At 41.9% G+C, this 27,586-nt stretch overlaps 1 protein-coding gene across 1 annotated transcript in view; it reads left to right on the forward strand.

Annotated features, from left to right (window-relative positions):
* Positions 1-27,586, forward strand: part of csmd3b (CUB and Sushi multiple domains 3b) — a 2,128,577-nt gene that overhangs the window by 871,316 nt on the left and 1,229,675 nt on the right. Inside the window, exon 5 of the mRNA XM_078541225.1 lies at positions 10,996-11,203. Within this exon, the coding sequence (XP_078397351.1) occupies positions 10,996-11,203 (208 nt within the window). The remainder of the gene's footprint in view (positions 1-10,995; positions 11,204-27,586) is intronic.

Here is a 27,586-nt window from a genome sequence, read left to right on the forward strand (position 1 = left end):
AATTTCAATTCCTGTAGTTTCCCCAATGATAAAAACGCCTCATCCCTGGTACATTCTAGTAAACCTTCTCCAAGGTCTTAATATCTTAACTTTTAAAAAATGTGGTGCCATTAATGTAAGGTAGATGGATAGGATTCATCTCTCAAAAAGAGTCATGTTTTTAAATTGCTTACAAGTTTTATGTTTTGCTGTTTGTTATCTATTTATAGGTATAATTTTAAGGAGGTTCTTAGCCTGTAAAAGCTTCAAATTTTATGAATTCTTATTTTAAAATACAAAGATTAGATATAATTTGGAAACTAAGGGTTTGCATGATTCATGTATTAGATTTACAAGTATTATAATGATGTTTACAAATAAATTGGAAAATGCTGGTACACGTAGAAAATAAGGAACATAAACATAGATAGAAAAGTTGACCTTGTCTAAATCTTCTCCTCTTGTCAAGCCAAGCTGAACTCTATCAAAATTAAGTACTACAGCTGACGAATGCAATAGAGTGGAACAAATAACCTTTTTAGCAAGTGGCTTTTTTTTTTGCAGAAAAGCATTCCCTTTGGAGACAAATTTACCATCAATTGGACCAAGATTTCAAATTTGCATCTGAAATCCAGTATCACAGTGATTGCCTAGAGTGTCTACTGGATTCCATAAGCAATTAATGCAAATAGAAAATTCTATTATAGACTTCATTCTACTATGATTTATAATAAAAATGACACCTAATGTTAGGAACTGAGGCACTGACCATGAAGAACGAGTATATTTTATACTCTGATGATGCGCTCCTTTCAATGTTTTAATAATAAAGATTTATTATTGGTTCCACTTGGGAATTAGAATTTTATTTATAGCTCATTATTTTTTGTGGTTCTATCAATGATTTGTCAGTAATAAAAGATCATCTTTCTGACTGAAGGTCAGTTTCTATTTCTACGAAAGAGCAGGGTTTCTACCGAATAAACATGGGCATTGTTGTATTACTTTTCCACCACCAAGAATAACTGTGGATCCCTCACTTTAGTATGGTGTTGTAGTCTGATTTATATATGCCTTTAATTTTGTCAATGTTGTCAATGTTTTCACATGAGGTGACATGTATTATATACAAAATTGTTTCAATCACAGTTCATTGCTAATTAAAGACATTCCTGAATAGCATTAATTGTAAAAGACTAGATGATAAAACACCATTTTGTAGCTAATACTATAGAATCATAGGGTGGAATTTTACGGCCCAGTTGCGCTGGGGGCAGGGCCATAAAATGCGGTGAGCTGTTCAACAGCCCAATGACTTCGGTGGGATCGCAAAATCCTGCTGGTGTAAAATTCCGCCCATAGAATGATAAAGCACAAAACAAGGCCATTTAGCCCATCACGCCAGTACCAGCACTTTGAAAGAGCTATCCAATTAGTCCCCCTGTCTAATCCTTTCCCAATGTCCTGTAAATCTTTCATTTTCATGTATATATCCAATTCCCTTTGGAAAATTGTTAATGAATCAGCTACCACCTTTCTTTCAGGTAATGCAATCCAGATCATCATGACTTGCTGCATGATTTTTTTTCCCCCCATATGCTACACAACCCCCCTCCACCTCCACTCCCACCCACCCACCCTCCCAACCTCTTGGTTCTTCTGCCAATCACTTTAAATCTGTGTCTTCTGGTTACTAACCCGTCTGCTACTGGAAACAGTTTCTCCTTACTCACTTATCAAAACCCTTCATGATTTTGAGCAGTTCGATAAAATCTCCCCCTTTAAGGAGAATAACTCCTGCTTCTCCAGTTTCATCCTATGAAGGCCCTCATTCCATTCTAGGAAATCCCTCTGCACCCTCTCAAAGGTCTTGACATCCTTCTTAAAGAACAGTCACTGAAATTGAACGTAATTCTTGCTGAAGCTGTACCAGCTTATTTCTATAAAAGTTTAGCACAATATCCTTTACCCTATACCTTTATTAATAAAACCCAGGCCCATCTTTTTTAGTAACTTTCTCAGCTTATCTTACCAGCATTAAAGTTCCATGTACATACACCAGATCCCTCTGGCCTTGCACCCACTTTAAAATTGTACCATTTAGCTTCTTTTCTTCCCACCACAATTCATCATTCCACATTTCTCTGCATTACATTTCATTTGCAATGTGTCGGCCAGTTTTATCAGACCATTGTTATGATCCCAGCTGAGGTTACCCCTGGACAAGGCTGATCCCTGAGTGGAACCTAGCTTGATAGATCCTAACTTTTATTTTGTTTGTTTAGGTACGTTGAGAGTAGCTACTGAACAGAGGCACAGGGGTCAGCTGTTGAACTTTTAACAAAAGAATAAAGCATTTATTCAACAAGAAAAGATGAACTATATTACAATACTCCTTCATCCACAACTATATCTTTACAGATGTATACGGATTTGTAAGGATAACACAAGTTACAAAAGCTATCTTATACTCTAATGTACACAGTAAGTACCCAGTCCATGTAAACCTATGGCACCCTATGGTCAGACACACCACACTCTGAAACAGATTCTATGGATCTCTCCTCAACTCCCCCCAGATGCTTGTCACACAGTGAACCAACCAGTCTCATTGAATTCTGTCCTTCACGCGAAAGTTTCCAATATCCACTCTCAAACAACTCGCTTTGGAATCTTCTCCCAAACTGATGCTTTCTCTCAGGTGCCTTCTGCAAGGGTTCACCACCAGGGTTTCAAACTCTCCTTCTGGTGTTCCTCATCCCTGGGTCAACACATGCATTCGAGCTGTCTTCCACACACACTGTCTCTCTGACTCAGCCATCAACAGTACACCACTGCTTCACATGCCCATAGCAAAGAGTTACATACCTTCAGTTGTCTCTTTGCATCTTCTTGCCTCTTGCAAGCTGTTCTCACTTTAAATCTGCTTTCTGCAGCTTTTGTCTCTTTAAATCTGAAGCTTGGAGCCTTTCTCTCTCCCCTCACTCTTAACAGGACCTTTTCCCAGGTTCCTGCCCTTCCTTTGACCAGAGGTCTTCTTTGGACTTTCCCCTCTTCCGCTCCCCTGGATTTTTGAGATCTTGGGACTTGCTATCTGTCCCCTTTTAGACTGCTTCTGCTTCACAGCTGTCTTCAAACCAACTGAACTCAAACAGCTTCCAAAACAAACTGCTGTTTTCCTTCTTCTGTGTGCGTGTCTGTGGGAGGGACCTGCCTCTCTGGACCCTGTTGCTAGGCAACAGTCCAAGCCTTCTACCTTGTATGTTTACTTTCTCTTTAGGGGCCGTAAAACGCCTCATTAGAAATGTAAGCACCTTTCTAAAGTGAAACTAAAACTCCAACTGGCCTTTCTTAATACCCAAATACAGAAATACAAATCAAACTCAAACTTTAATGCTAAAACTCATTCCTAACACCCACAAATACCAATACTACTTCCTTAAATTACCATCATCTATGTCCTCCTGAAATCAGTTATTATCCTCCACATTGTCTACTATATTTCCAGGTTTAATGTCACTGCAAACTGAAATTTTGCCATTTGTACCCAATTCAATGTTATTAATATGTATCAAAAAGAGCAGTTGTCCCAACAATGACCACTGCACACTCCCTCCTGTCTGAAAGGCAACTGTTCACCCCTATCCTCCACTTTTTGTCCTTAGCCTCAACCCTCATACTACCTTCATCAACCACACAACACTCATCAACCCATGACATTACTTCATTATTTGCCCATACTTATCCAAGTGCATATTAATTTTGCCCTGGTTTTGTGTCTTTGACAGTATGTCCACCACCATCATTGGGCTAATTGGTCATCAAAGGTTCATCCTTTCCACTTTTTAAAACAGGGGTGTATCATTTAAAATCCTCCAGCCCAGTGGCAAAGCCCCCCAACCTAATTAGCATTTGGAAAATTGTAGCCATTTCCATCTTTACTTCCTTCAGAAAACTAGGGTGCATCCCATCTGGACTGGGTGACTTTTCTACTTTGTCCTTTTAATACTATAACCACCTCCTCTTTCTCTATTTGTATCCCCTCCAATACTATTACCTCTTCCTTTACTGCTGCATCCTCTTCTCGAGTGATCACAGATGTGAAGCATTAATTTAGTATCTCAGCCGTGCCCTTTGCCTCCACAAGATTTAGTTAAGTGATTTAGGTTAAGGTAAGGGGCAGGAGGTTTAAGGGTATTTGAGGGAAAAAAATTTCATCCAGAGAGTGGGGGGTATCTGGAACTCACTGCCTGGAAGGAACCCTCACAACAGATAAAAAGTATTTAGGTGAACACTTGAAATGCCATAGCATATAAGGCAACGGGCCAAGTGCTGGAAAATGGGATTAGAGTAGATAGGGGCTTGATGACCGATGCGGACCTGATGGGCTGAAGGGCCTCTTTCTATGGAAATCTCTATGACCTTAAAACTAGGGTCTTAAATCTAAACAAAGCAAACTACACAAGTTTGAGAAGCGATTCGGTGATGGTAGATTGGGAAATTACATTAATGGTGGGCAATCAATGGCTAGTATTTAAAGAATTAATATATTATTTGCAACAAATATGTCTTCCTTTAAAGCACAAAAACCCACGTAAAATTGGTTAAACTGTGGTTAACAAGAGAAATTAAAGAAAGCATTAGATGAACGGAAGAGGCTTATAATATTGTGAAAAAAGTAGTAAGTCTGAGGATTGGGAGGACCTTGGAATGCAGCAAAGGAGGGCCAAGAAATTGATCAGGAATGAGAAATAAGAATGAGAGATAGACTCGCAAGAGGCATAAAAGCAGATTGTTAATGTTCCTATAGCTATGCTAATAGGAAGAGTTTAAATGTGGGCCCATTGAAGGCAGAGAGGAAATTATAATGGGTAATAAGGAAAATGCAGATATTAAACAAATACTTTGGGCCAGATTTTCATTATGGAGGCAGGAATTGGGAGTGGGGGGTTTTCCCAATGTCGCACTTCCACCTCTGTCCGGGCAGTGTCTGCCAGTGGGATTTTCATCTGGTGAAGGTGGGGACAGCCTGAAGGCAGAGAATGAGATGGGCCAATGTCAAGGCAGATTAGTCAAAAGACTCGCCTGTGTTTGCTGAGGCATTGGCCCAGTTCTGCAGCACACTGTAAAGCCCCCCAAGCCTCAACCCCTACCCCTAATCCCCAATCCCCCTCCACCCCAGTCCCTCTTTGCCCCTCCTCTTCACCCCTTCAGCCCCCTCACCCAGCCCCTATCTACCCCTACTCACCAGCTCCCCACCCATCCATCATCTCCTCAGCCACTTTGTCACACCTTCACTCACTCACCCAGCATTCACTTTATATACAGAACTCACAAGCCCTATAACATTTGGAAGTCTTTGAAAAGCTCATAAATCTGTCAAAATAAACATAATTTGAAAAGGTATTTAAAAACCATTATCCTCCTAGAAGCTCATACATCTGTCAAAATAAATGAACTCACACTCCCTAGCACAGCTTTGTAAACAAACCCTGCAGCGTAGGCTCCATTAGTGGTTCAGAAGGCAGCCACACCATCAAATGGCATTCTCCTTGACAGCTATGTAAGTAAACTCTGCAGAACAGAATCCCAATAGTGCATTTGAAGACAGCCAAACAGATGGTTGAGCTGCTCTTTAACGAGGAAATGAAACTTCAGATATCTATCAAAGCTTTGAAACAGCCAAGTCAATGGTTGAGGTTTTCTTTAAGGAATTAATTAAATCTTAGACATCTGTCAAAGCTTTGAAACAGACAAACAATGGTTGAGGTGTTCTTTAAAGAATTAAGACCATGGGGAGAGTATAAACAATAGCTCTGAATCTGAGACTGGGCTAGACATAGATTATCTGCTGCTATTCTGCATTGTAGAATTTTCAATTTTAAGCAACCAAGGACTTTTCTACTTTTACAATGCTGCTCTTTCACATAACAGCTGACTAGTTGTCAGAAGTAACAACCTGGCAACTACATTATTTAATGGTCATTTACCATTTCAAATCACCGCACTGTCGATACTCACTTTAATAAACATAGATATACAGCATTTCATAATGAATTGTAAAGGGGGAAACACCATTTTTACTTAACTTTTATACTCTTTCCACCTTCAATCCATGGTTCAAATCTGCACTCATCAGGTATGATTTAGAAAGACATCCAAAACATGGTCACCTTGCTGAAAATTGCAGAAATTCTAAAATGTCCACTTCCAGAATGGCGCTGGCAAATTATAAGCAGTAGTTTGTGGGATTCCTCATCCTTCCCGTTCCTGTCCTGCTGAAAATAGCTGGAGATGGAAATGGTGATAGGAATTCCAGATCAGCTCTCTGCCCAGCATATTTTTCTCTAGCCTGATTGTTTGCAGTCCCAAATTGGGACCACAAAATTTAGCCCTTTCTACCTCTAGAAGACACAAAAGCACTCTGGAAATAATGGAGAACCAAGGTTCTGGCAAGGAGAATCTGAAAGAAATCAGTATAAGTAAAGAAATAATACTAGAGAAATTAATGGGATAAGTAGCAACAAATCCCCAGGACCCAATGACTTGGATCCTAGGGTTTTAAAAGAGCTTGCAGTAGTGATAGTGCATGTGTTGGTTTAAATCTTCCAGAATTCTTTACATTCTGGAACTGTTCCCAAGGGTGGTAAGGTAGTAAGCATATCATACCATTATATACACATCCTATTTAAGAAAGGAGTAAGAAAGAAAACTGGTAAGAATAGACCAGTTGGCCTCACATCAGTGATGGGCAAAATGTTAGAGCCTATTATTCGGGACATGATATCTAGGCAGTTAGAAAATCATAATATGATTAAGTATAGTCAAAATGGATTTCTGAAAGGGAACTTATGTTTGACAAATTTATTATATAATTTTGTGGATGTATCCAGTAAGATGGATAAGGGGAAACCAGTGGATATAATATATTTGGATTTTCAAAAGGCATCCAATAAGTCACCACACAAGAGAGCCACACAGCCCATACCTAGAACACTGTGTGAAGTTTTGATCTCCTTACCTAAGGAAGTACATACTTACCCTAAGGGGCGTGCAATGAAGATTCACTCGTCTGGTTCTTGGGATGAGGGATTGTCCTATGAGGAGGGATTGAGTAAACTAACCCTAAATTCCCTGGAGTTTAGTAGAATGAAAGGTCATCTACTTGAAACATTTAAATTCTTAAGGGGCTTGACAGGGGAGATGCTGAGAAAATGATTCCCCTGGCTGGAGAATCAAGAACACATGGTCACCGTCTCAGCATAAGGGGTCGGCCATTTCAGTCTGAGATGAGAAATTTCTTCACTCAAAGGGTTGTGAATCTTTGGAATCTTGTGCCCAGATAGCCATGGATGCTGAGTTATTGAGAGTATTCAAGATAAAGTGCGATAGTATTTTTGTTACTGAAAGAATAAAGGGATAGCAGATGGGGCAGGAAAGTAAAGATGAGGTAAAAGATCAGCCATGATCTTGTTGAATGTTGGAGCAGGATCGAAGGGTCAAATGGCCAACCTCAGGTCCTATTTCTTATGTTAAGTTCTTAATTTTTGTGCCTAATTAGGCTCGCCTTTTGTTTGACTACCCTTTTATTATTTATATGTTTATGGAAAACTTTTGGGTTTCCTTTTATGTTAATGTTTTACAGTGTTATGATTCCAGCCCATTTTATGTTGAAGGCTTCCTTTATCACTACCCTATAGTTTTTACATCTTTCTGTATCTGCTTCTCGACCTCTTTCCTACTATTTGATGGCTTTCGGTGTGGACCCAGCAACATAATAATTCCTCTATTCTTCATTCATTCTATGGTTTATTTGATCAATAATAATCATTTCTGCCTCTACCCCCAGCTTTTTTTCTTTCCCTAATTTTCCTGAATGTTTTGTAGGTAGGGATATTAAGCTCCTTTCCTCCCCTACCTTGAACCAGATCTCAGAGTCACTATGTCAAAGACCCATGTGGTGATTTGTGCCTGCAGCTCACCAACTTTATTTGTCACACTATATGCATTTAAACACATGCACTGAAAACCTATTTAATACTCCTACCCATTTGCCCCTGTTTGGTTTCCCCCCTATTTCGGACCTATTGTTTACACTAGTGCTATTTTCTCACTTCGACCTCTGTACAACTTGCTTCTCTAACATTTCATTCTGGTGCCCACCTTGCTGTCAAATTAGTTTGTAAACATTTCCTGCTCCCACACAACACGAGTGAACCAAATGTTTAACTAGGGCTGTGAAAATTCACTTCACAACCTGTCCCATCTGCATCGATGTATGCTCTGAAAAATAGTTACTCACTGACTTGCAAGAATGCATATCCCTTCATCTCCAGTTCAAGCTTTCTTACTCCACCTGATCTTTCAAGGCCTTGAGCAGTTCTAGTCTATCCCACGACCAGCACCTTCTTTAGCATAGCTATGTTAATTTTTGGAGATTCTTTTTCCATTGTCAAACCATTTTAATACTTCCATTAGGAGAAGCTCAAATTTGTAATTTATTCTACTAATTGTATGGGCTCAATATATTAGTGGTGAGATAATTTTAAAGGTTTAGTTACCTTTCAAATGTGCATATTTACATTGCATGCTTCTTTACTGTTTGTCTGCTGGATTTCTTGTATTTTTCTATTGGTAGATGATTTAACATGAAAGAAAAAGAGACAGAGCAAACTGGCTGTGTAGTGAAGTGTGACCAGATACGATCCCACCTCAAGTGCTAATTTTTTTGACAAGAACATCCCTTGGCCATGAAATAAAAGTTTGTAATCTATGCTTGTAATGTAGCAATGGGGAAGTTTTAATTTTCATCAAGACTGATTTTTAAAAATAGACAGCATCAGGGCCAAACAATGCATAGAATGTAATGTCCCCACCACCCCACCCCCCAGGGAAAGGCTGGGAGGTGGGGTGGAGTGGCCAGAAAGGCACAGGTTGGAGACCGCGTCACTTTCCCAACTCCCCCGGATTAAGTCAGTGGTGGGAAAGGTCGAGGACTACCTTCTTACCTCTAGGACAATTGAGGACCTTAAATGGCTAATGAAGGGCCTCATTCTGTCCCCGCTAGTATTCTACTAGCAGTGGTGGGGGGCCCACACCGACTGGGAAGGCTGCCAGGGTATAGTTGTGAGCTGGAGGAGTTCCCTTCTGATCAGGCACATTGTGCCCAACAGAGGAAGGCCAGACTGGCAGCATAAGACCATAAGACATAGGAGCAGAAATTAGGCCATTCGGCCCATCGAGTCTGCTCCGCCATTCAATCATGGCTGATAAGTTTCTCAACCCCATTCTCCCGCCTTCTCCCTATAACCTTTGATCCCCTTACCAATCAAGAACCTATCTATCTCGGTCTTAAATACACTCAATGACCTGGCCTCCACAGTCTTCTGTGGCAATGAATTCCATAGATTCACCACTCTCTGGCTAAAGAAGTTTCTCCTCATCTCTGTTCTAAAAGGTCTTCCCTTTACTCTGCGGCTGTGCCCACGGGTCCTAGTCTCTCCTACTAATGGAAACATCTTCCCCACATCCACTCTATCCAGGCCTTTCAGTATTCTGTAAGTTTCAATCAGATCCCCCCTCATCCTTCTAAACTCCATCGAGTATAGACCCAGAGCCCTCAAACATTCCTCATATGTTAAGCCTTTCATTCCTGGGATCATTCTCGTGAACCTCCTCTGGACCCTCTCCATGGCCAGCATATCCCTCCTGATATACGGGGCCCAAAATTGCTCACAATATTCTAAATGTGGTCTGACCAGAGCCTTATAAAGCCTCAGCAGCCCATCCCTGCTTTTATATTCTAGTCCTCTCAAAATAAATGCCAACATTGCATTTGCCTTCTTAACTACCGACTCAACCTACAAGTTAACCTTAAGAGAATCCTGGACTAGGACTCCCAAGTCCCTTTGCACTCCAGCCCTGCAGGAAGAATTGCCCCTACCCTCCACAATGACCCTATCCTCGCCCCACTTATCTCTCACCTGGAGCTCTCATCACTGTCCTTCATCCCATTTCTCCTGCAGTCTCATCACTGGTCACTGCTCCCAGTGGCGCTGCTGGGTCTGAGGAGTTGCCAACCATCTGATTGGCCTGGCACTCTAGGAGGCAGCATCTTTGTTCTGAAAGCCTCGGGAACCCTGATGGCAGGCGGTTTAAGTGCTTGGTTGGGCTTTAATCCCATCGGGACTCCTGGAATTGGCCATGGTAGGGTTGCCACCAGCTGTCCAGCTGGGAAGGATGGGGCCATCACTGCAGCCATTAAATTCAGCCAAAATGGCTCTATCTGTTCAGCCCAGAATGCCAAGGATTCCTCCATATAAGCAGTTGGCCATTAGCACCAGCATGGATGCCAAATGAAAAATAGCCATCAGATGAACCCATTGAAAATCATACAGTAAACATACTGCCTGCAGGGAAATTACATTGCGAAAGCATAAATTGGAAGCATATTTTTGCAGATCACTATCAATATTTGCTTTTGAAGTGTTCCATTGTTCAATATGATCTTATGAATTTGCTCTCCTGGTTTGGCCTCCCATCTTCCATTTTTAGTAAACTTGAGATTATTCAAGATTCCATTGCTCATATCCTAACCTGCACCAAGTCATGCTTAGCCATCATCCCTGACCTCATTGACCTACACTGGTTCCAGGTTCACCAACACCTCCATTTTAAAGCTCAGGGGGAAAAATTAATTTGTGCAACCACATTTTAAAGTGGTGCTACGTGAATTAATTTTCCCCGCTTTATCTTTGTGTTCAAGTCCAATGTTGGTGACCATCTTCAGCTACCAAGGTCTCAAGCTTTGGAATTCCCCCCTTAAATCTCTCCCTTAAGATGTTCCAAGCTTTTGATCACTTGTACAACATCTTCTTTGACTCAGTTTCAATTTCCTTCTCTGATTATGCTCTTGCGAACTGAATTGAGATGTTTTACTATATTAAAAGCACTATGCAAATGTTGTTGTTATATGACAGAATTATAAAGTACAAATGTTTTTCTTTTCCCAACCAGCTGAAGATGGCTGTGGTGGAACCCTGCAAGGATCCAGTGGCATTATTTCCAGCCCAAACTTTCCTGGCGAGTATTATAATAATGCAGACTGCACCTGGACTATTGCTGCAGAGCTTGGGGATACCATTTCACTCATATTTACAGATTTTCAGCTTGAAGAAAAATATGATTACTTAGAAATTGAAGGGTCAGAGCCACCATCGATATGGTAAGTAAATAATATTTGCTTTCCAAAAATAAGTACAATTTCCAACCTTCTAACAGTTATTTGTATATGTTTCAATTGAATATATTTTGAAGGGAAAATTGAAGTAATTTGTACCTTCTGCATTTCATGAGTCTGATGTTCTCTGAAATTAACCAGATTATTCTATTGGGCAGGAAGGGAAATTTAATTTATCCCAGATAGTAGCAAGTTGATGGACTGCAAACCAATAGTTCCCCCGTAACAACATAATTACTTACCTTGATTGAAATATTAAAACTCAGTTGTAACACCTGAGTCAGGTATTAGTTGACTTGCCATGTTATTTTGCTGGTACCTAATCAACTGATGTATCTCATCACAATTATTTTTGAAATGGTGTCTGCAGCGCTCTCGCTCACTTCTGGTGCAGCCCACTCCAAATGCCAATTTGGTGAGTGTAGAGCGTGGTTTTAAGGAATGTGCACCAGATGTATGCCAAGGAGGCAGATTGTAATGTCAGTCAGCATGTAATGAAGATTTGACTTCAGCGCTGCCATTTTGCGCCCCACCGCTCTAACTAACAGCCTCCGTTAACCTTGCAGAGCTGAACATGCATTCAGCAGCAGATTGGACCCCTCACCAGCACTATTCAAAGGGACCATTCATAACGTTTAGCTTACTTAATTGGTGCATGGTTAGGATCTGGAATGTTCTGCCTGGGAGATTCAATCAAGGCCTTCAAAAGAGAATTGGATAATTCTCCGAAGCAAAAGAATGTCCAGGGCAACAGGGAAAAAGCAGGGAACTAAGTGAGTTACTCTTACCGAGAGTTGGCATGGACATGATGGGCCAAAAGGCCTCCGACTTTGCTGTTAACCGTCTTATGATTTTGTAGTTTCTGATTAATCTCCACTGGGTGTTGTGGATGTGCTGGGTGCTTTAAGGGCTGCACTGAGTGCTGGCATTTATTTTTGTGCTCACGTCTTAAAATAGCACCTGGACCCACAACCTTGTGGTTCAGAAGTGAGAGTGCCACCAACTGACCCACAGCTGACAGTGATGACAAAAGGGATGATGGTGCAAGGCAGCTACCATCAGAAAAATTAGGGACAGTACTTATGATCTTAAATCATTGAACTCAATGCTGAGTCCACAGACTGTAAAGTACCTAAATGAAAGACAAAGTGCTTTTCCTTGAGCTTCATTGGAATAGCGTTGGAGGCTGAAGACACAGAGGTCAGAGTGTGATTCAGGTGGAGAATTAAAATAATATTCAACCAGAAGCTCAGAGTCATTCTTGCAGACTGAATGTAGAATGTTCTGCAAAGTGATCACCTAATGTATGTTTGGTCTTCCTAATATAGAGGAGACTGCATCATGAGCAGCGATAGAATATACTAAATTAAAAGAAATATAAGGAAATCATTGTTTTACCTGGACTATTAGGAACATAGGAACAGGAGAAAGCCATTCAGGCAGTTGAGCCTGCTCCGCCATTCATGGCTGATCGAACATTTCAATGCCTTTTACCCACACTATCCTCATAACCCTTTACATTATTGTTAATCAGAAACCTATCAATCTCTACCTTAAACATACTCAATGACTGAGCTTCCATAGCCCTGTGGAATAGAGAATTCCAAAGATTCACAACCCTCTGAGTAAAGAAATGTCTCCTCATCTCGGTCCTAAGTGGCTTCCCCCTTATTTTGAAATTGTGTTCCCTGGATCTGGACTCCCTAACCAGGGGCAACATCTTACCTGCATCTACTCTGTCTATTCCTTTAAGTATTTATAGGTTTCAATAAGATCACCTCTCATTCTTAGAAACTCTAGAGAATACAGGCCCAGTTTCCCCAGTCTCTCTTCATAAGACAGTCCTGCCATCCCCGGGACAAGTCTGGTGAATCTTCGTTGCACTCTTTCTATAGCAATAATATCCTTTCAGGTAAGGAGACCAAAACTGTACACAGTACTCCGGTTGCGGTCTAACCAAGCTTCTATACAATTGAAGCAAGAATTCATGACTCCTGTACTCAAATCCTCTTACAATAAAGGCTAACATTCCATTAGCCTTCCTAATTGCCTGCTGCACCTGCATGTTAGTTTTAAGTGACTTATGGACAAGGACACCCAGGTCCCTTTGTACATCTACACTTTCTAATCTCTTACCATTTAGGAAATACTCTGCACATCTGTTAGATTCTAGCATTTTTCCTACTACTGATGTAAGGCTAACAGATCTGCAGTTCCGTTTATTTCTCTCCCTCCCTTCTTAAATAGTGGGCTTACATTTGCTACCTTTCAATCTTGAGGAACCATTCCAGAATCTGTAGAATTTTGGAAAATGATCACCAATGCATCCACTATCTCTATAGCAACCTCTTCCAACACTCTGGGATGCAGAATATCAGGTCCTGGGGGCTTAGCAACTTTCAGTCCAATTAATTTCTCCAGTACAACTTTTTTACTTATAGTCTCTTTGGAATGCTGAAAGGGGTGGGGAGGGGAGGGGAAGATGTATATGGTAGTGGCACCGCTGGAGGATGATCCACTGGAAGTGGAGGAAAATTGGATGGAAAGTGAAGACAAGGGAACCCTATTGTGGTTCTGAAAGGGAGGGGAAAGGATGAGAACAATTGTGAAGGAAAAAGGAAATACTTTGAAGTTGAGATAAAAATAAGACAAATTGGAATCACTAGTCAGGAAGGTGGAATCAGCATAAAAGTTGTGACAGAGATAGAGAAAATGGGAGAATGTAATGCAGTCCTAAGAGGAACTGGAGTCAGAGGAAGCGTAGTCAAGGTAGCTGTGTCAGTGGACATAGGTTATCTCCAGAAATGGAAATATGGAAATCAAGGAAGGTAGACAAAGGGGAGAGTTTTCCGTGCCTGCTGGCATCAGGCGTGTTCGGCGGTGTGAGCAGACAATATGGGAGAAGGCCAAAAATCGGTTTCACGATGCCGTGAAACCAGCTTGCGATCGTTCGCTCAGCCTCTCAACAACCCCTGACCATCCGACGACTCCCCCCCGAACCCCTCAACAGCCCACCACCAGACCACACCCTGACCACCTGGCTACCAATACCAACCAGATCAGACTGCCCCACCCCCCCGCACCAACCATGCGATTGCTCCCTAGACCCAACTGCCACCTCACCCACCTGCCATCTCAACCCATCTACCACTTACCCACCTATCTACTCATCCACCTGCCATCTCACCCACTATCACCCCACCCATCCATGAATGTAGCATTTATCTTGGCCTTCATTGCAAGGGGGATGGAGTATAAAAGTAGGGAAGCCTTGCTACAACTGTACAGGGTATTGGTGAGACGGCACCTAGACCGCTACTTAAAGGTTTGGCGTCCTTATTTAAGGAGTGGTATACTTGCATTGGAGGCAATTCAGAGAAGGTTGATTCCTTGGATGAAGGTGTTATCTTGTAAGGAAAGGCTGAGCAGGTTGGGACAATGCGCATTGGAGTTTAGAAGAACAAGAGATGATCTTGAAATATATAGTATTCTGAGGGTGATTCTGAGGGATGTTTCCCCTCATGGGGAATCTAAAACTAGGAGGCACGGTTTCAAAATAAGTGGTCTCTCATTTAAGATAGAGGTGAGAAGGACTTTCCTCTCTCAGAGGGTCATTGATCTTTGGAATTCTCTGCCCCAGGGAGCAATGAAGGCACTCATGTCCTTTTCTATCCCTCTATCCTGAACCATCCGACACTGCCTCTTGGGTGGGCATATTCCACAGAGTATATTCCTGAAACCCCTCAACCTCGCTGATGCTGCAGTGGTTGACCAGCTACTGCTTAATTTGATGACACTTAGTGCAAATTTGGCACTTATATTTGATTAAAAGTTACTGGTATGGACCAAAATAATTAATGACCCAGAATTTTCCAGAATGGGATATTTTCTGGCTTGTCCCAGAAAATCTCAACACTTCGTCCTTATCCTTTCTTCTCTGGCTATATTGTATTACTATTTATTTTAGCTAAACTTTTGGCTTCTATTCACACAGCTTTATTAATCCTCCTCTGCTTCTCCAGTCTCAAACATAGCCTTTTCTCAACCCTTGCCATATTAGTTTAAAACCTACTCCATTGCTCAATTTACCCTCTCCCCAAGGATATGGATGCCAGTTTGGTTCAAATGATGACTGCTCCTTTGAATATAGCCTTCACTTATTCCAGGATTCATTCCAATGCCCCAGCAATGAACCTCTCTCTCTCACAGCAATCATGCAGCCAAGCATTGACATTCTTAATCGTCTTCTCTTGAACCTGTCCAGCACATAGCACAGAAAGCAATCAGAGATTACTACTCTTGGGTTTTTGTTCATCAATCTATTAACTAGCACCATGAACTCCCTCTGCTAGTGCTGAAACTTATTTCTACGTACATTAGTGATTCCAAAATTGCCAATGATTTTTTGGCTGCTTTCCCTCTTATACCTTTAGCTTGTCCATCTGTTCTGCAATATGTTGGGACTATGCACATTGGAGTTTAGAAGAACAAGAGGTGATCTTGAAACATACAGGACTCTGAGGGTGATTCACAGGGTAGATGCTGAGAGGATGTCTCCCCTCATGGTGAATCTAGAACTAGGAGGCACAGTTTCAAAGTAGGGGATCTCTCATTGAAGACCAGACTATGTTACAACTGGATAAAAGGCCGCTGGTCCCCCTGACTATCAAATCTTTCACCATTGCTATTACCGTAACTCCTAGACCAGGTCGCCTTTCGCTCCATTGAGCTACCATGTTGGTTGGGACACCCTTATCTAAGTTATGTCGTTCTCTATTTCATACTTGTCCAACATTTAAGTACAATAATGTCCCGCTGTTCGTGGGGGTTCTGTTCTCACAAAATCTCAAAGGGTGAAATAGTGAACGGAGAACATGCGCATGTGCAGAGACAGCAAATGCATAGTGCGCACTTTCTGCATGGGAAAGGAGAACGTTTAGCATTCTAAATCGCAGATGAGCGAAGGTTTGGGGCTGTGAACCGCAATCGGGTGCACAAACACATTCGTGCGGGTAAACAAATTTGCGATAGAGGGGGTCGCAAATGGCAGGAGCTGACCGTGTCTTACAGCTAAGGGGTTCCCTGCATCCAAGTGAAATCTCCTCTACTGCCCCTTATGATGGTCACTCATGTCCTTTTCTATCCCTCTATCCTGAACCATCCGACACTGCCTCTTGGGTGGGCATATTCCACAGAGTATATTCCTGAAACCCCTCAACCACGCTGATGCTGCAGTGTTTGAGCAACTACTGCTTAATTTGATGACACTTAGTGCAAATTTGGCACTTATATTTGATTAAAAGTTACTGGTATGGACCAAAATAATTAATGACCCAGAATTTTCCAGAATGGGATATTTTCTGGCTTGTCCCATTAGTTAAACTTTTCCCCTTATCCTTCAGTTCAAAGATGTTTTCACCTGTAATTTGTTGGTTGTGCAAACTGATGAGGCCAATAGGGCATCTGGGGATGATAGTGAATGAGGAGACCGACAGTTTATCTCCTTAACCAATGAGATTTAAGGGTTAAGAAAAAAAGAACAGAATGACAGAGGATGTTGAAGTAGAGTCAAATCAGGTACAGAAAGTGAAATAAAGACAGGGAAGGACAGGCAGGATAAAGAGACAGGAAAAGGGAGACAGAAAGGAAAAGTACTAAAGAAACAAAAATGTTAAAATCCCAAAGAAGAATTTACAAATGCAGAAATGAAATTCAACAGTTTGAATTGGTCCCTTTCTGAAATGGAGAGATTGATTAGCATTGCATTAACAATTGTCACATCATTCATACTTATGATATTGCATATGAGCACTAAGTTTCTGCAATGGGTTTAAGCTGAGTTTAATCTTTAAATCTTGAAACTCGAGGGGAGTCTGAGGGTGAGCTGCTGATTCTTTGAGGTAAATGGTGTAGTGGCAAATCATCCAGCAACTTCTAGCAATTTGCAATTGAAGGGATAGCCCTTCCTCACCACAATTTGTTGGACAATATGCACAGTAGTAAAGATGAGCACCATTAAATTTACTAGCCGGAATTTCCTGGCCCCATGGTGGGACTCCCTGTGGGGAATGCGGTGGGCCAGCCGAAAGTCCATCGGTTTTCGGCAGGACTGGAAGATCCTGGCAGCAGGTGGGGCTGAAAATCCTGGCCACCGTTATTTTGTCAGCAAATTCTTAACCATTGAACAGTTTGGATTCATTATCGTGTCCGAGATAGAACAGGGATACTGTAATATGTAATGTTTTTCTTATGAATATTGAAACCATCTGACCTAAAGACTTCTGTCAGCTAGCAATTACTCATTTGCTCATTTGATGTCTAGTTGAAATGTGATATCTTCACAGGTGTGTGTCAACACTATAAGTTAACAAAAAAAAAATGATATGATAAACCTGCAGATTTAATTAAAATATAGCCAATCTTCAAAGCTGATGAGGTGACCTGAAAATAACATGAGAGTTACAGAAATATTGCCAAGGGACGTGATGGCACTAGCAGCTGTGTGTACGCCGAATAAGCAAATAATTTGAAGGATGCCGTGCAAAAAGGAGGTTTGAAGCTCCATTGTTAAACTGCAGCTTTCAATTATCTCAAGGAATTATGGCAATTTGCTTTTCTTTCGATTCAATAATAACAGGCAATACAATTATCTTTAAGACTTGCAAATATGCATTCGCATTACAGCTGTAGTGTCAGTGTGAATTGGTCCTCACGTGGCACGATTGCTATGTTAATAGTGTAATTACAGCCTGAACCAGCACCCAAATTTGACACTGAAGTGAAGCAGAGTGAGAAGAGTCTCACTCCACCTTGGAGCCCGATATTTACTGTATTGTTCTGCACTCACACAAAATTAAGTGCACCTTCTTTACAAAGAAATTGATTATTTGTTGCATCACAGTGATACAGAGTAATAAGTAATTACCAGATTGTATCATAGGCTACCAATAAAATCAGAATCTCACACTTTTTAATTATAGTCAGTTACCATTTTTTAAAAATGTTGATATTAAGTATTAATGGGGAAGAAACAGCAAAGAAAATAGATTGTGATTGTGGTTAAGAATGTTGTAGTTTTTTTAATAATTTCTCATGATTCACATCTGCAGGAAATTTTCCACAAATGCACACATCATTAGGTCGGGGGAGGCATATTATATAAGAAAAATCTTCTAACACAGATAATTCAATGTATGTATATATATATATATATATATATATATATATGTGTGTGTGTGTAACTGCTTCCAGTCAATATGCAAAGGGCTGTTTCATCAAACAATCATATACATAGAAGCTCTCTGTAATTACACTTGATCAGTATGATTAAATGTGAAAGCACGTTGTGTGTTAGACATGTATGATCAAGTAGCTTTACATATGAAGTTCCACTACACCTTCCCAATTCTCCCAAACTGTTAAGGCTGAGATAGTTGTAATAGTTGGCCTGACCTATAATAATCTACTCATGTGAAACCTGAGACTACTTGATAGAAAACCATGATGGAAAAAAATTGTATCGGATTTTACTAAAATATTAGTGTACTGAAATTCCGTGCAATTAAAGCTGTTGTTGGTAAGTATTTGAGACAAGTCCAGGAATCAGTGAAGCTTTTTGTAGAGTTTATGCATTAACTTTTCAGAGTCAAATTGTGTGTTGAATGGTGTTAAGGGGCAAATTACTTTTTTATTTCTTCCTCACCTCCATTTTTATATGTTGTTCTCTCCTTAGAAGTCTTCATACACTTAACTCATTGCCTATCTAACAGCCCGAGCATATGTCAGTTGTCAAGTGATTCTGCTGTGCATACATACGGCCTGGCAGGTAACTTCCTTGCACTCTCATCATGTGAATGTAATTTTAAGCTGCCATGTCCAGCATTTATTGCCCATTTGTAATTTCCTTTACAAGGGTGGTGGTGAGCTGCCTTTGTGTCTTTGTCTTTGTGGTGCAGGTGCTCCCACAGTGCAGTTAGGGAGTGAGTTCCAAAATATTGTTCCAGGGACAATGAAGGAATGGTGATAAATTCCATGCAGGAAGATGTGTGACTTGGAGGGGAGCTTGGAAGTGGGAATGTTCCTGTGCATATGCTGCTCTTGTCCTTCTAGGTGGTAGATGTCAAGGATTAGGAACATGCTGTCAAACGAGTCATGGAAATTTGCTGCTGCACATCTTGTAGATGGTACACACTGCAGCCACTATGTACTGGTGGTGTGTGTTTTTATGATGGTGGATGTCAATAAAGTGGGCTGCTTTATAGCTGGATGGTGTTGAGTTTCTTGATTGTTGTTGGAGCTGCACTCATCCAGGCAAGTGAAGAGTATTCCACCATATTCCTGATTTGTGCCTTATAAATGCTGGACAGACCTTAAATGCGTAAAGAGGTGAGCCACTCACTACAGATTTCCCAGTCTCTGACTGGCTCCTGTAGCTAAAGTATTTATGTGGCTGAAATGAAACAGAAAATGCAGAAAATGCTGGAAAAACTTAACAGGTCTGGCAGCATCTATGGAGAGAGAAACAGAGTTCACGTTTCAAATCCATGGGAAAAATGTTAACCCCATTGGGGGGTTGGGGGGGTAGTGCGGGAGCAGGCACGCCTTGAGTGCGCCGCCATTTTACATGAGTGGGCCAATTAAGACCCGCCCAGCATGACGTCCACTCAGAAGCGCCATGTGCTCCCTGTGGGGTGTTCCCTCAGTCGGGAGTGCGCTCTTTCATGAATGCACGTGAAAAAGCATACAGATCTCCGAGGCTAAGTGCTGCCTCAGAGAGATCGGCTCGGAATTTAAATTTGTCATACAAATGATGAAAAAATTTCCCTGATATGTCCCCTCATGTGACACTGTCAAATGAGTTGGGACATGTACATAACTTTTATTGAAACCTTTAATAAAAATTTAAATACCCTCATGAAACCTCATTCCGCCTGTGGATGAGGTTTTATGCTTTTTCCAAAGCCCACCAGGGCTCCTGGCCTGCCCACCAACCTTAAGGTTGGACGGCCAGGTCCATTAATGACTTTAATTAGTTTTTCAATGGTCTCAATAGGCCGTTGACAGGTCGGCGGCCACACAGCTGACTCGGCTGCACCCCCGCTGACCTGAAAATGGAAGTGACACTGGGAGTTCCACCCGGCGTCATCCCACATCGTTTTACGCGTTGGCGAGCAGGCCCTGCCCCCGCTCACCTACTGGAAGATCCTACCCCATATGACTCTAGTCCAGCATTTTCTGTTTTTATTTCAGATTTCCAGCACCCGCAGTATTTTGCTTTTATTTATCTGGCTGGTCCAGTTAAGTTTTTGTTTGATAGTGACACCCAGGAAGTTGACGTTGGTGGAATTTGATGATGGTAATGCCACTGAATGACAAGGGGAGGTGGTTAGATTCTGTCTTATAGTATTCACCTGGCATGTGTGTGTGTGGCATGAATTCTGCTTGCCATTAAACAACCCAAGCCTGAATGTTGTCCAAGTCTTGCTGCATTCAGACATGCACTCTTTACCGTCTCAGTTCTGAATGGAACTAAACACTTTGCAATCATCAGCAAACATTTCAATTTCTGACCTAATGATGGAAAGAAAGGCCATGAAATGGCTGGTCAAGGACACTGTCCTGAGCAGCTCCTGCTGCGATGTCCTGGTATTAAGGTGATTTGCCTCTACCAACCATCTTTCCTTGTGCTAGGTATGCCTCCAGCAAGTGCAAATATATCCCACCCTCACTCCCACAACTGATTTGCATTGACTTCAATTCTGCTAAGTCTTCTCAATGCCACACTCGATCAAATACTTAACTTTACCAGAGAAACAGAGGGCTGAATTTTCTGCCTGTCGGGCGGGTGGGCCTGACCCAATCGTCGGCGGGTGCGGAGCCGATCCCCACCAGTGAAACGGTCCGCACCGCCATTTTACGTAGGCGGGCCAATTAAGGCCCGCCCAGTGTGACATCCGGCGGGAAGCGCTATGTGCTTCCTGTGCGGGCGGGGGGGGATTCCCTAAAAGCGAGAGTGCGCTCTTTCGCGCATGCGCATGAAAGAGCGCACATCTCCCTGAGGCTAAATGCAGCCGCAGGGAGATCGCTTCCACTTTTAAAACTATTAAAAATAGAGAAAAGAAAAATCCCTTACATGTCCCCTCATGTGACAATGAGTTGGGACATGTTCATAATTTACAGAACAACTTTATTACAATTTTTAAAACCCTGCATGAAACCTCATCCCGCCGGTGGATGAGGTTTCATGTTTTCTCTATTTGCCGCCGGGGCTCCTGGCCGACCCGCTAACCTTAAGGTTGGACGGGCAGGTCCTTTAATTGGTTAAATGATCCTGTCAATGGCCTCAAGTGGCCGTTGACAGGTCGGCGGGCCTACAGCTGAATTTGCTGCTCCCCAGCCTTCCTGAAACTTTAAATGGGGGGGTGGTGGGGATGATGTCGGGGCTTCTGCCCGACATCATCCCGCATGATTTTACGCGTCGGCGAACAGGCCCCGCCCCTTACTTGCCAACGGCAAAATTCTGCCCAGAGTCATCTACGAGCACCAGGTCAGGAGTGTATTTAAACTTGTTCTTGTCCTATCTGATAAATACTTATTGTAGCTGCCCTCTGTTTGGCAGGGAAAGGTTGTGCAGACCCAACTTTTTTCAACATTTTGAGGATTTCAAATTGACAAGATCAGTATTGGAGGCTCCTTGGATGTGTTTGTCAGCACATCAGAAAAGGAGAATCATCACCATCCATGGCAACAACATCAGATGTGCAAAAGAAAGAGGTTTGCAGGAACAATAAAGAGAATAATCAGTCACCTTTAGATCATCAGAGCACAGAGGAGGGGGATAAAAATAGGGCATAAAGGTTCACTTAGTATGAGATATAACAAATGAAATCCTATGGCCCGCTCCTACCACCAACATCAACCTTCCCTTTAGAGTAAACAGCCCGTCCAGTGGGTCTCGACTTGCATGATAGTCATCATGAGACAAGTGAAAGGACAGGTTGGCCTTTGGGCTGCAATAATGGGCAAGATGTGGAAGTGGTGTCCATCAATGTATTTCATGTGGTATTTTTTAAAAATGGAAACTTAACACTGTAACATTTTGTCAAACATTCATGTGCATACACTTGGTGAATTATAATAGCTTCAGCTTGTGCTTCCTACCACTTGTACTTTTTACATCCCATGTGGTTTCAGCAAAGTTAGAGGCAGGCTGCTCAGATCCCTGAGTTGCTTTCAGTGTGCCTATCAAAGGTGAATGGGTAAATGGGGAGGTGATGAAGTGCACAGAAAATGAAGGCTAGATGGTGCTGAAAGTTGAGTGGGTATGATGAGTGATGTGCTGGAGAAGACTTAGCAACTCAGAGTGAAAGATATAGTTGAATCAGCAAAGATACTTTTTTTAGCCTGGTTAGGTCATTAAACTGCTTTGTACTTGACATCCAAAACCTGGGCACAATGCTGGTGCTGCTCTCCTCAGCTTCTTCCAACCATGCCTCCTTGGTGAGAACTGCAGTTTCTTCCTCCTGACTGCACCCAGCAGTATTTCCAGGGGAGTGTCATTAACTCTGGGTGCTGCTCTTGCCCTGTGTCCACCATGCATCTGAACATCTCCAATTTAAATTTGTGTACCATTCCTTTAACTACAGCTGAGATTGCACCAAGTGGATGTGTGGCACACCTGCTGCACAGCTCAGAAACACAAAACTCAGGAGGTCAAAATTAACTGGTGCAATTTGGTTGAGATTGCACGTTCTGACCCATTCAGTTGCCTTCAATTTCAATTTCACAATTGCACCACTACTCACTGCCTCATCCCCATTCCCACATGGAAGCAGCCTTCAGATTAATACCAGGGTCTACACGTCTGCATTTGTATCTGTGATATTAGCAGAACCTATGAAGCAGCTGGGTTATACTGTCCATATCATTCGTCTTCTTCCCTCTTGATGAACATTAAATATTTTAACACTAGGGCATTGCTGCTCAATGAGCAATTACTGTACTGTCCCTTCAGACCCTCAAACTCCCCCGACCCCTCCCCACCATCTCTATAACCTCCTTGACACTTAGAGTCCTCAGAGAACTTTACATTCCTAAAGTTCTGCCCTCTTGGCACATCCCCAATTTCATCTGCCCCTCTAATGGCGGGCAGGCCTTCAGCTCTCTGGGCCCTAAACTTTAGAATTTCCTCCCTCAACCTCTTCATCTTTAATAACACTCCTGTGAAGCACCTTGGAGATGTTTAACTGCGTGAAAGCTGCTATATAAATGCAAGTTCTAATTATGTTGTGCGAAGTTATCCTTACTCATTGTGTGAATTGCGTTTGCATTTAATCACCTGTATGTTACAGTTATCTTAAGATATATCCATCTTTTTTCTTGCACTGTACAATAGAGCTCAAAAGATATAATTTCTGACCAGTACCCTCAACCAAAGGTTATATCAAGAAAACTGTACAGACAAACCATTACCAAAAGTTCACTGCAGTGAATTCAGCATTATCCACAACACGAGTGATAATGAGCATATCTACATTAATTGATCCAAACATTCCAAAACATACAGAGAAAGGGGATCTGCTGGCATTAGAGTTGGATGTAGAAAACTTGATCCAAGTTTTTGATAGAAAAACTCAATGTAACTGAATTTCTGACATTCTTGTTATTGCAAATTACTACCCATTTATAGTAAAATTCCAATATCTTTTTCATTTATGTTGAAATAAGCAGAGGAATTTGTCTCACAAACTTATAGAGTAAATACTTGTCTCATTCTGTGAAAATTTAAAAACACCATGCAGAAATCGGTACGCATTTTCCCCATTTTTTTTCAGAGGTAAAGTAGACACAACATATACCAATTTCTCAGCATGAGGCCCTGCACCCAATTCATGCTGGCAGCACGTCAGCCACCATAGTTATCCTAATATTGTTTAAGCATACCAGGCAGTCACCTAAAAGCAGACCACTGCTAGCCTGTGCTTTGCATTTTTCTCCACCCCACCATTCCAGGAATTAGGTGGCAAATTTCCACTAACTCTAGTTTTGTGAGTGACTGCAATTCTCTTGTTTATAAGAATATGGTTTCATTTTCAGATCAAGCTCTGGGAGAAAAAGTAGACCTCATTTAAAAAAAAAGAGGCTGACACCATTCACGAGAGTGGTTGACACCACTGACTCGGAGAAGGTATTCAAGGAAGCCCTGAATTTGTGCCATTTTTAATATGCCAATTGACTTAGTGTTTTGTGTTTTGAAACAACAATCACAGAGCACTGCAGAGGTCAAAACAGAGCTAAAGTTACTCCCACCTGCAGCCTGCGCAATCTCAGTTGTGAATGCTACCACAAATAAGACCTGTGTGACTATGACCATTCTTCACTCGAAGTCCAGTGATGTTTACCTTAGTTTGTGATTGTTTCTAAGGATTCTAGAACTGCTGCTTCTTGCTGTGTGGTTGCTGCATATGGTGTAACAGATGCTGTGTACTGCAATGACTATATTTGTGATAGAACATATCATTCAGGAGCTACAGAGCTTTCCTGGAGGCTTGTTTCTGTACCTGTCACAGCTGTTATTACAGCTCGCTTCAACTGGCTTGAATATCTGTATCATGGAAAGGAGAATAAAAACCTTATTGTGAGCCGTACAGTATGCACGTAAAGAGGTATGTCTTACTCATAATACTCACATAAGTTGGTAAGTGTCTTAGAATTTACACAGAAGATACTGAAAATACTCAGTTGGTCAGGCAATGCTGGTGAAAACAGGAATATAGAGATAGAGTTTTAGGTGGATGATCCAGTCATCAGCCTTCTGACAAAGGATTACAAAGCCTGGGATGTTAATCCTTCCATTCCCTCTCCACAGGTATTGCCTGACATGCTGCCTGGTTACAGCATTCTCTGTTTTACTTCAAATTTCCAGCATCTGCAGTATTTTGCTTCATGGACATACGAACAAGGAGTAGGAGTAGGCCATTCAGTCCCCGAGCCTGCTCTGTCATTTAATAAGATCATGGCTGATCTGATAGTAACCTGAAATCTGAATCCCACCTACTTCCGATAACCTATTACCCCCTTGCTTACCAAGAATCTATCCACCTCTGCCTTAAAAATATTCAAAGACTCTGCTTCCACCACGTTTTCAGGAAGAGAGTCCAGAGACTCTCGGCACTCTGAGTGAAAGAATTTTGCCTCATCTCTGTTTTAAATGGGTGACCCCTTACTTTTAAACCATGTCTCCTAATTCTAGATTCTTCCACAAGAGAAAAATTCTCTCCACATGCACCTTGTCAAGACCCCTCAGGATCTTACACGTTTCAATCAAATCGCCTCTTACTCATCTAAACTCCAGCGGATACAAGCCTAGTTTGTCCAACCCTTCCTTATGAGACAACCCACCCATTCCAGGTATTAGTCTTGTAAACCTTATCTGAACTGTTTCCAATGCATTTACATCCTTCCTTAAATAAGGTGACCAATACTGTACACAGTATTCCAAATGTGGTCTCACTAGTGCTCTGTACAGCTGCAGCATAACCTCCCTACTTTTGTATTCAGTTTCTCTCACAATAAATGATAACATTATATTAGCTTTCCTAATTACTTGCTGTACTTGCATACTAGTCTTTTGTGTTTCATACACTAGGACACTGAGATCTCTCTTCACCTCAAGAGCTCTGCAATCTCTCACAATTTAGATAATATGCTTCTCTTTTATTCTTCCTTCCAAACTGGACAATATCACATTTGCCCACAATATACTCCTTCTGCCAGATCTTTTCCCACTCACTTATCCTATCTATATCGGTTTGTAGCCTCCTTATGTCCCCTTCACAACTTACTTTCCTATCTATCTTTATGTACAGGAAGGAGGGGCTTTAGGTTCCTGGCATATTTTAACCAAATCATTTATATAACTTGGTTAAAATATCCTAGGAATCTAAAGCCCCTCCTTCCTGTACCATGCCTCCAGTCCCACATTCATCTTTCCTTTATTCTTTCACAGGGTGTGGGCATCGCTGGCTAGGCCAGCATTTGTTGCCTATCCCTAATTGCCCTTGAGATGGTGGTGGTGAGCCACCTTCTAAAACTGCTGCAGGCCACACACGTTAGGATGGGAGTATCCTATTTCTATACTCTATCACATGGTATTGGGAGTTATCTAGAGATTACAACTTTAAGGTTCTGATTGCTAGTTGTTTTCCTAGCTTGCTAAAATGTGCCTACAAGACTTCGTCCCTCTTTCTATCTATTTCATTTGTTCTGATTTGGAACACAACTTTTGGCTGTTCACCTTCCCCCTTCAGAATGACCTGCAGCCACTCAGTGATATCCTTGACCCTAGCACCAGGGAGACAGCATATTATTGTTATTTGCCGATGGCGGACAACCCCTGCCGGGTGGGGAGGACATCAGCTGAACACAAGTGGCCTCCCAGCGGCCGCCCGGGGGTGGGGGAGGGGGTTGGTTAGGATGGTTTTCTTTATATAAAGAGGGGACCATGGACAAGGAAGGCAGCCCCTGTGGCCCTGGTGAATAGCTAGGAGGCATTTCCCTCCACTGCTGGTGGCACTGTAGAGGCTGCTGAGCTGTCAGCCCTCTGATTGAACGGTAGCTCTAGGAGGTGGGCACAAGATGGCAAACCCAGTGGCAACTTTCTCATGAGCTGCTGCTGATTGAATGATTTAACTTAATATTATCAGTTTGCAGCTCAATAAATGAACACACAATATGAAGTTTCTGAACAGCATTCTATCACTGGAGTCAGGGCCCTGGTAGCAGCTGGAAATGTGTGTCGGCTACACCAATGGCTGGCCAGCTGGACACCCCACCTGATTTTACCAGCGGCAGCTCATGAGAAAGTTAACCTGGTCATTATCACATTGTTGTTTGTGGGAGTTTGCTGTGTGCATATTGGCTGTTGTCTTTCCTACGTCACAACAGTGACTACATTTCAAAAATTCATTGGCTGTAAAATGCTTTGAGGTAGCCAGTGGTCATGAAGAGTGGTATATAAATGCAAATCTTTCTCTTTTCTTTTGGGCAAAAATGCCTATACACAAGTAAACCAAGTATAAACGCCCAGCAGTCATGAAAGTTTTCTATCTTGCTTGTGTCCGTGTAATATGGCCTTGGTTTTTCTGTGGCAAGGGAATGATGCAGTGTTAGCTGGCAGTGCACGCTGAGAGTTCAGGGATGTGGAGGTCCTGCTGTTCTTAACCACAGGGCCTCATTTAAATAAAAGTTCATTCGGCCTCCTGGAAAATAATAACCAGACATTTTATCTCGCATAGCTACTGAAAAAGTGCAATCCCTTGTGACTGAATCTGTTAGAATTCCAGTCAGTTGTCTGTTCAATGACCTTAC

Source organism: Cetorhinus maximus, chromosome 4, assembly GCF_964194155.1.
Source record: "Cetorhinus maximus chromosome 4, sCetMax3.hap1.1, whole genome shotgun sequence".
In the NCBI taxonomy this organism is placed as follows: Eukaryota; Metazoa; Chordata; class Chondrichthyes; order Lamniformes; family Cetorhinidae; genus Cetorhinus; species Cetorhinus maximus.